Source organism: Zootoca vivipara, chromosome 4, assembly GCF_963506605.1.
Source record: "Zootoca vivipara chromosome 4, rZooViv1.1, whole genome shotgun sequence".
Classification (NCBI taxonomy): Eukaryota; Metazoa; Chordata; class Lepidosauria; order Squamata; family Lacertidae; genus Zootoca; species Zootoca vivipara.
Genome location: NC_083279.1, coordinates 75034315 through 75043111, shown reverse-complemented (window position 1 = coordinate 75043111; position 8797 = coordinate 75034315). Strand labels below are relative to the sequence as shown.

Sequence of the window (8797 nt, the reverse complement as noted above, 5' to 3'; positions counted from 1 at the left end):
CATTTCAGGAGGTTTCAGAACTTCTTATACTTTTTACAGACGTTTTGTGCATTCTCCACTGCAGTCAGTTTGGAAAGACCCCCCCTCTAGTCCCATTTTCACTTTTGCTTCTCATGATAGGTAAACTTTGCATCTGTTTAATAAACCTTACGTTCTGTACGTCCTGGAAGACTGCTCCCTGCCTTGCAGGCCTTTTCCCACCAAGCTTGGGAGAGCAAGTCCCTGACTGACTCCAGCTACAAAAGCTAAAGCTGCTGAACAGGCTCTTGGCTGGGGCGTTGTTTGGGTTGTGTTTTCTTTTGGTTGTTTTTTGTGCAGCTGTTGCTGTTGTTGCAACAGTGTTTAGTATCTTTGTATATTTAGTATACAACAATGTTTAGTATCTTTATTCTGGGTTTTACCATTTATGTGAAAATTGTTCAATCTGGTCGTGTACTTTCATGTTTTGTTTATGACTTCTTTTGTTATATTTGCAGTTATGTTATTTTTTAATGTTGTGAGCCGCCTTGAGAATGGTTCGAACTATGGAAAGGCGGCATACAAATAAAAATGATTGTTTGATTAGAACTGTTACATTGTAACCGGGAAGTAAAACACACAGAAGTAAGGTGGAACTTATTTCCGAGTAAGCGATTTTCCCCGACCCCGCTATTAGAAGCCCAGTCGCCTCCCATCCGCCCACCGAATAGGCTGCCAACGTAACGGCGCATGCGCGCGACAAATCCTCCGCTACTCCAGTATCTTAAAGGGGACAGCTTACCCTAGCGGCCTTTTTTGAACATGCGCGACGTCGGGCCTGCAACGCGCACGCGGGGAAGGAAGGGTGGGGGAAGCCCAGCCGTCGCCGCCTCTACGCTTGCGCGCTTAAGTGAGCTTCCGGCGAAGGACGCGTGCGCGCCGCCTTCCCCGCGCGTGCGCAGTAGCCGGCAACCTGTCAGCGCCCGGTCCGTGGCGCCCGTTTGCCGTTGCTGTGGCAGCCGAGGGGCCCTGCGGGAGGCCCTGGCTGCGAGGCCTGCCGGAGGGACGGAGCCTTCCGGGAACACGAGCGGCAGCTCGGCCGCTTTCTCCTCGTCGTCCCCTTCCCCCTCCCCGCCGCAGTCGCTCACGCTGCTGGTGATGCAGCCCTGCGGCGGGGACGGGGAAGCGGTGGGCACCTTGCTGCAGCCCCAGGTGGTGCGGCAGCCGCAGCAGCCGCCGTCGCGGGGGGCCTCGGAGACGCCCTCGGGCCTCATGGTCTTCTACGAGCTGGGCCCCGCGGGGGGCGACGCGGACGGCGACGGGGGCGGAGGCGACAGCGCCGGCAGCCCCGGCGGAGGCCTGGAGGATCTGGACGACGAGGACGAGGGCGGCGCCCAGTCGGGAGGAGGAGGAGGCGGCGGCTGCAAGAGCTGCACCTACCAAGGCTGCAACGAGACCACCACGCAAGTGGCCAAGCAGCGCAAGCCCTGGATGTGCAAGAGGCACCGGAACAAGATGTACAAGGACAAGTACAAGCGCAAGAAGAGCGACCAGGCCTTGGGGGGCGGCGGCGGTGGAAGTGGCGGAGGAGGAGGAAGCGCCCCTTGTCCTGCCACAGCTGCTGTTGCCGCCGCCGCCGCGCAGGCTGGAGCTGGGATCTCTCCCGGAGGCAGCGGGAGAATTGAGGTGAGGAAAGGGGCACGGGGAAACCTCTGAAAAGAGCTTATTTCTGGAGCTGCTCTGGGTTGGAATGCTGGGAATCGTAGAGTTGGAAGGGACCCCCAAGGGTCCTCTAGTCCAGGCATCCCCAAACTTTGGCCCTCCAGATGTTTTGGACTACAATTCCCATCATCCCTGACCACTGGTCCTGTTAGCTAGGGAACATGGGAGTTGTAGGCCAAAACATCTGGAGGGCCGCAGTTTGGGGATGCCTGCTCTAGTCCAACCCCCTTCAAGGCAGGACTCCCAGCTAAAGCATCCATGGCGGATGGCCATCCGACCTCCGCTTAAAAGCCTCCAAGGAAGGAGAGTCCGCAGTCTCCCGAGGGAGACAGTTCCGCTCTCGAACAGCTCTTCACAGTTAGAAAGTTTCCCCTGATGTTTAGTCAGAATCTCCTTTCCTGTAACTTGAAGCCATTGGTTTTAGTGCTCCAGAGCAAGGACAAAAAAAAAGCTTGTTCCCTCTTCCATGTCGCACCTACAGACAGGCTGTTTTCTGTCGTGAGGTGTGTGAAGCAGGAAAATGAGTTCTTTCCCTTTTTGCACAGCAGTGTAGCTGTACTACCATCACTGGCACTTGAACATGGGCAACCACCTCAGGGATGGGAACCTGTGGCCTTCTAGATGTGGCAGGACCATGGCTAGCATGATCATTCCTGACCCCAGCTGGCTGGCTGGCTGGCTGGCTTTGATGGCAGGGGGAGGCCATGAGCACCAGGGGGACCACAGGCTCCTCACCCCTGTTCTAAGAGTAGGTATATCTTGAGGTGCTGAAATAACTTCAGAATGCCCCTTTGTGGTTCCTTTTTTATATACTGTATATAGTTACCATCTCTGTGACAACATTGCTGTTGTTGTTTAGTCGTTTAGTCGTGTCCGACTCTTCGTGACCCCATGGACCAGAGCACGCCAGGCACTCCTGTCTTGCACTGCCTCCCGTAGTTTGGTCAAACTCATGTTCGTAGCTTCGAGAACACTGTCCAACCATCTCGTCCTCTGTCGTCCCCTTCTCCTAGTGCCCTCAATCTTTCCCAACATCAGAGTCTTTTCCAAGGATTCTTCTCTTCTCATGAGGTGGCCAAAGTATTGGAGCCTCAGCTTCACGATCTGTCCTTCCAGGGAGCACTCAGGGCTGATTTCCTTAAGAATTGATAGGTTTGATCTTCTAGCAGTCCATGGGACTCTCAAGAGTCTCCTCCAGCACCAGCACCTCTGTGACAACATTGCTGCACTGGTGCAATGCCCACAGGTTAGCTTGCACATAGTTCTGTTTGTTTATTTGTTTAAACGTTTATGCATTACTTAATACCACGTATCAGAGTAGCTTAAAGAACCCATACTACATATTAAAAACATAAATTAAAACATCAGAGTACATCACTCAGGGGGTGTTGTTATTATTGTTGTTATATATTTTGTGTTTTTATACTACAAACCGCCCTGTGATCTTTGGATGTAGGGCAGTATAGAAGTTTAATTAACAACAACAACATTAATCAGGAGGCCGGTCCACTGTCCCTCAGACCTTGTGGGGGGCCAGACTATATTTTGAAAAATATAAGTACCCTGCAAGCCGGTCCCACAGTTGCCTCCAGATCTGGAGGAGGAACACACCCTGCACATGCTCAGGAGTGTGTCTCGGTGACACCCGCTCACCGGCGTTGTTGACGAGTAGCAACTGCTCCATCGGCCCATCCCCGCGGAGCTCCCAGGCAGCGTGTACCATGCGCTGCGGTCAGTCCAAGGCCAGGTCAGCAGGCAGACGGCACACAGCTCGCCATTCAGCTGCTCTAGCACGGCCGGCGAGTGCGTCACCAGCAGCAGTGCCAGGCGCGGGGCCAGAAGGCGCGCCAAGCTCTGGCTGAAGCCCTGCGACGTGCCCGTCATGATGCCCATGGCATGGCCCAGACCCGCTGCCCGGCCTCTCTGTCCATGGCCGCACCGGGTTTACCTCAGCAGGAACTTCCTGCAGCCGATCTGAAGCCACGCCAGCATCGCCGCCTGCCCAGAGCCATCCGCAGTTTTGGATTGGCTGCAGGAGCTTCGCAGCCAATTCGAAGCCGCACCAGCATTGCCACCCACCCAAAAGCTGTGCCAGCATCGCAGAACTCAGTCCCTGTGTGGTGAGGCGTCCGCAGCGCACACGGTCTGATTCAGCGGGCAGCAGGGTCCACGGGCCGGATTTATGAGCCTGGGGAGCCACATCCGGCCCCCAGACTGTAGTTTGCCAACCCCTAGTATAATGTAAATCTGTCTTTAGTTACTCTTGCCAAGAAACATTATTAATCATTTGCTTTACAATAATTGTGATTCTGTTGTTTTTGTGCCATTTTATATTGACTTTCTAGTCAGTGTCATATTAATAGCTGAGGGTTGTATCCAATTGCCACTCAGTTGTTTCCATCAATAGGATAGGGAGGGAAATAATTTTAGCTATTCCCACTTCCCCAGTGGCCAGCACTAATTTGCACTGTGTTCATAATTTTTCAGGAAAAGTTATTGAGAAGTCTTGTATTGAAACTTCCTATTAGTGCTTTCTAGTGAGAATAAGTACATCTTTTCCCTCTGTGTTTTCTGTGGTCAGGATTGCACTGAAAGTCCAGTTTCCATATCAAAGCAAAGAACAGGAAACATTGGTGATCGGCCAGCAAAACCAACACTTTTGGAACAAGTGTTGAACCAGAAAAGACTGGTAAGTGCTTCTGGCCTTTGAAACAGAAAGTGTCCGGAGGATTCCTGCATAATGATGATGTTTAAGAAGTCAGTTCATATGCTGAACATAAGTGATCATGTTTTCTCTTGGCACATCCTCTGTACCACTTTTTTAGGCCCTACATGCAGAACTTAAATCCAGCTCATGAGAATGCTGAATGCATCAAATGAAGAGCAGAGGGCCTTATCTTTTGGTCCTGGTTAGGTGTGTTGCATGCTCACCACATCTATTATGTTGGGAGGTGGGAGGTGTATTTTGGCTCTAAGAAATCCTTGCATACATTGTACTCGGTGTGTGGAAGGGGAAGATTGCAGACATTGTCTAATTTGGTGTCTTTGTCTTTTTTTAGTCACTTCTGAGAAGTCCAGAAGTTGTACATTTTCTCCAGAAACGACAGCAGCTACTAAGTCAACAAGCATTGGAGCAAAGGCAGCAACAGTTTCCAGGAGCACCAGTGTGAGGATGGGAGTGTAGTTCAAATACCCTCAGCTCAGTTTCATGTTGGAATAGTGGATGAAGGAAAGAAGTTGACTAACAGAGGCCTACAAGCTGCTCTAGCTGTTTTATGCTGTGGTTTTACTTTCTGTTTATTGGACAAGTAAGAAAACCTATTTGATTCCCCCCCCCCCGAATTTATTTATTTGTAATTGTTTTTGTTAGCTTTGATACATCTTCTCTCTGCCCACTGAAGCCTTCTGTTAATATTTTGGAAGTCAAGTTTTAGTGTTCTGTGAGACAGAAATTAAGAGATCAGTTAAAAACCAATTTAATTATTTTAGTGTTTTACTAAGTGAAAATTTTTAATATCTTGCATAAAGTTATTCTTCGATGAATAAGCAATACTTACTTTCTATGGAAGTTTTAAATTGTAAACTTTGAGCCAATCTAGTAGCCTCTGTTACTCAGGGATGTAGGAGAGGGGAATGCTGGGCTTACAGCTTTGTGAGGGAAGTTCAGCAAGATTTGGCCCACCATTCTAACACTGGTGTGACTCTCTGGCCAATCTAGTTGATCAGTTTCTATATTGCATTATAAAATAATGTATACTCAGTTGGTATTAATTTCATGAGCATTTTTGTAAACATGATTTAAGTATTAGTGTGAGTATTGCAGTATATTACTGACATGATTCATAAAGAGGCATCCATTTGAGGTTATTTAATTTTATATTTTTAATGACTTGTTAATGAATTGTTTACTAAATTGTTCATACAAGGATACATTAAAGTATCAATTTTGTATCTTTGTAATTTTCAGGCTATTTTTGAACGTGTTCAAGGATTTTTTGAAACTTTTTGAAAAACGTCATTTAAGTTAACTTTGTACATCAGATTTTTAAAGCATTTTAGAACTGTACATATTGTATATAATTGGTGTCCTGTTCTTTCATAGCAATTTCCTGACTAGTTATTGATAAGCTGAAGTAAATGTGTAGGTTTTCTAGGCTGCTGTTTTTAGAGAAAGAACTCTAAGCCAGGGGTAGGCAACCTAAGGTCCGGGGGCCGGATCCAGTCCAATCGCCTTCTCAATCCAGCCCGCGGACAGTCCGGGAATCAGCGCGTTTTTACTTGAGTAGAATGTGTCCTTTTATTTAAAATGCATCTCTGTGTTATTTGTGGGGCCTGCCTGGTGTTTTTATATGAGTAGAATGTGATTTTATTTAAAATGTATCTCTGGGTTATTTGTGAGGCATAGGAATTCGTTCATTCCCCCCCCCCCGCCCCGAAAAAAAATATAGTCCGGCCCACCACATGGTCTGAGGGACGGTGGACCAGCCCATGGCTGGAAAAGGTTGCTGACCCCTGCTCTAAGCTGTGTTGAGAGATACAAATTTAAAAGATATGTCACTTGTCTGTTCACGTTTTTTCATTTGCAAATTAAATGTTTTCACCTTGACTTGCTGTTTTCAATTCTGCATGAAGGAAATTAACTGTTTACAGTAACCTTCCTTGTCAGATTTATTATCTCATGGGGCACATAATTGAGTCTAGTGCAGTAAAATATGAATGAAATATTCCAGCATTTTGCTAAGAGTGCTTATCTTAGCTCATCAAAAGTGTCATTATCTACCTTGCAATTATATCGTATGAGATAAACTGCTCTTGTACTTCGTATAACCAGGCGTAGGCAAACTCAGCCCTCCAGATGTTTTGGGACTACAACTCCCATGATCCCTAGCTAACAGAACCCAGTGGTCAGGGATGATGAGAATTGTAGTCCCAAAGTAAAATAAAAAAATTCCTTCAGTAGCACCTTAAAGACCAACTAAGTTTATATTTTGGTATGAGCTTTCGTGTGCATGCACACTTCTTCAGATACACAAAAGCTCATGCACACGAAAGCTCATACCAAAATATAAACTTAGTTGGTCTTTAAGGTGCTACTGAAGGAATTTTTTTATTTTGCTTCGACTCAGACCAACACGGCTACCTACCTGTAACTAGTCCCAAAGTAGTTTGCCTATGCCTGATATAACCCATTGTACTGAGTGAGGATTTCTGTACACATGCCCCTTGCAATCTCCTACAGTTAGTGCAAGGTGTCGTAATAGAAGCTACTTTGGAGCTAACAAAGCAAAGAAGCTTCAGGAAAGACAACATTTATTACCGGTAGGAGAATATCTGAGATCAAATGCGCACGTAAAAAGGGTGCTTGGTCTGGAAGCAGTCAAATAGATGGAAATATATACCTGAGTTCAGTTGAAAATTGCAATACAAATGTGAGAGGATCATTATGCAATTATCATATTTGAAGTGGTGCTTGGTATACCGAGTTGACAAGATTAAAATAAACATTTCTTTTGAACATACAATTGAATACTTCTTACCTATAGTGTACAGTGATGTGCCCTGCCCTAGAGAAGTATATGCACTCCAAACATGCAATAGTTCATTTGTACAGACACACCTCTGTTAACTACAAAGATGGAAGCAGATGTCCTGTACATAAGAAATTGATGGGGGAACCCTTGTGTGCGTGGAAGCTATGGGTACATTCAGTGCCTGCTAAAAACATTCTTGTTTAGACAAGCCCACCCAGATGCTTAGTTGAGGTAATTATAATTTGTTTTAGTGTGCTAGCTTTTGTATGTTTTGTAGGATTGTATTTTTTCTTGATTTTGTCTTTTTTTTGTAAGCTGCTTTGAGGTTTCTTACAAATGGTGTTTAAATTTGGGGTGGGGGTTATAACCAGTGCTAAAAATCATGCTGGAAGAGACAATGGCTGTCAATGTAGCTAATCTATATGGATATAGAAGCAATGTAAATCTCACTACAAATTAGGTTTGTATGGATTTGTTTCCAATAATATGACTACTGCCAACCATGACTTTGGTAGTATGGAGAGCGAACTGGCCAGGTTTTTCCCCCCCTGAATTGGTGCCATGTGCAGCTATTTTTCAAACTTTTTTTTTTAGCCTGTTTAATGAATTCAGCCATAATGCAGTTCAAGTAGCTTTTGTTACATTAATTCTTTTGAGAAGTTGAGTTGTTCCAGCTTCATGTGTTGTACTTGCTTTTTGACATGTTCACCCTTAAGTGACAGGTGCATATTTTTTGTTTGTATGTAGTAATGTTAATGGGAAATAAAAGAGCACATCACATTCAAGCTTGTAAAATGATTAGTAGGTATGAAAATGAATATGCATTCTAAAGCCATTTTGTTCATTTATGCTGGACACACAAGAATTGGGCTGTTTTTTATGTTTGTTGTTGAGTTCCACCTTATTGCCACTTCACTTGGAGCAGCTGACTGTTTACAGTATCAGAATTTAAACAGATAATTTGAACTATCAAGAAACCTATTTACTCTTGTCATGTAAATTTGAAAATTAAGAGTTTGAATTTGTATGCAAGTTTTGGTGAGGCTCTTGAATCACAGATATGGTAATGTCATTATAAAGACTTCATGCACCTCAGAATGAAATTTTATAGTACTACAAACAAGATAAGGATTAAACCGATCTTTCACTAGGACCTTTGAGTGGAAAAGTGGACTTTGTGTGTGGTATAAGGAAGAACTTACCCGTTACTTTGCCTACATCAATGTCATAAATTGTGTTCTATACTGTCCTATAGCAAAATTACTTTACATGCAGATTAAGCAAATTTGCAGGTAGTGGTTTAAGTGTGTCAGCTCTGAAAGATGGAGAGGCCAGTTTGGCCTTAGCAATCCTCTGAACAACAGTGATAAGGTACTGTATAAGCAAATTGTCATTATAGTTCTTTCTATTTTCTCTTTAATGGCACCCTTCTGCTTCTGTAGGTACATTTTATTTTTGTTGTTCTGAGTTGCTCCTACTCTAATTCTGCTGTTGACCCATTTATTGGTATGTTACTGCTTTTCAAACGGAATAAACTTGTGTCTAAAAATTTGTCAACTCTAGACATGAAAGTAAAGCTGCTGCAC

At 45.2% G+C, this 8797-nt stretch overlaps 1 protein-coding gene across 2 annotated transcripts; it reads left to right on the top strand.

The window, feature by feature from the left end:
* Window positions 1-930: 930 nt before the first annotated feature.
* RFXAP (regulatory factor X associated protein) lies at window positions 931-6107 on the top strand. 2 transcript variants are annotated; one of them, XR_009557501.1, is made up of 4 exons: window positions 931-1644; window positions 4262-4369; window positions 4506-4594; window positions 4740-4872. XR_009557501.1 is itself a non-coding variant. In XM_035116774.2 (3 exons), exons 1-3 carry the CDS (start codon window positions 1117-1119, stop codon window positions 4848-4850), a joined length of 747 nt encoding a protein of 248 aa, XP_034972665.1. In that variant the 5' UTR covers window positions 931-1116; the 3' UTR covers window positions 4851-6107. The 2 variants fall into 2 exon arrangements, 1 of the variants encoding a protein (XP_034972665.1); XM_035116774.2 differs by lacking the exon at window positions 4506-4594 and having other exon boundaries at window positions 4740-6107.
* Window positions 6108-8797: the final 2690 nt, after the last annotated feature.

Bases quoted from the DNA above. Each gene is read 5' to 3' on its own strand.
- RFXAP (XM_035116774.2), top strand. From the start codon at position 1,117: ATGCAGCCCTGCGGCGGGGACGGGGAAGCGGTGGGCACCTTGCTGCAG. The intron at 1,645-4,261 runs GTGAGGAAAGGG...TTCTGTGGTCAG, and splicing joins GAGGCAGCGGGAGAATTGAG to GATTGCACTGAAAGTCCAGT. The intron at 4,370-4,739 runs GTAAGTGCTTCT...GTCTTTTTTTAG, and splicing joins TGTTGAACCAGAAAAGACTG to TCACTTCTGAGAAGTCCAGA.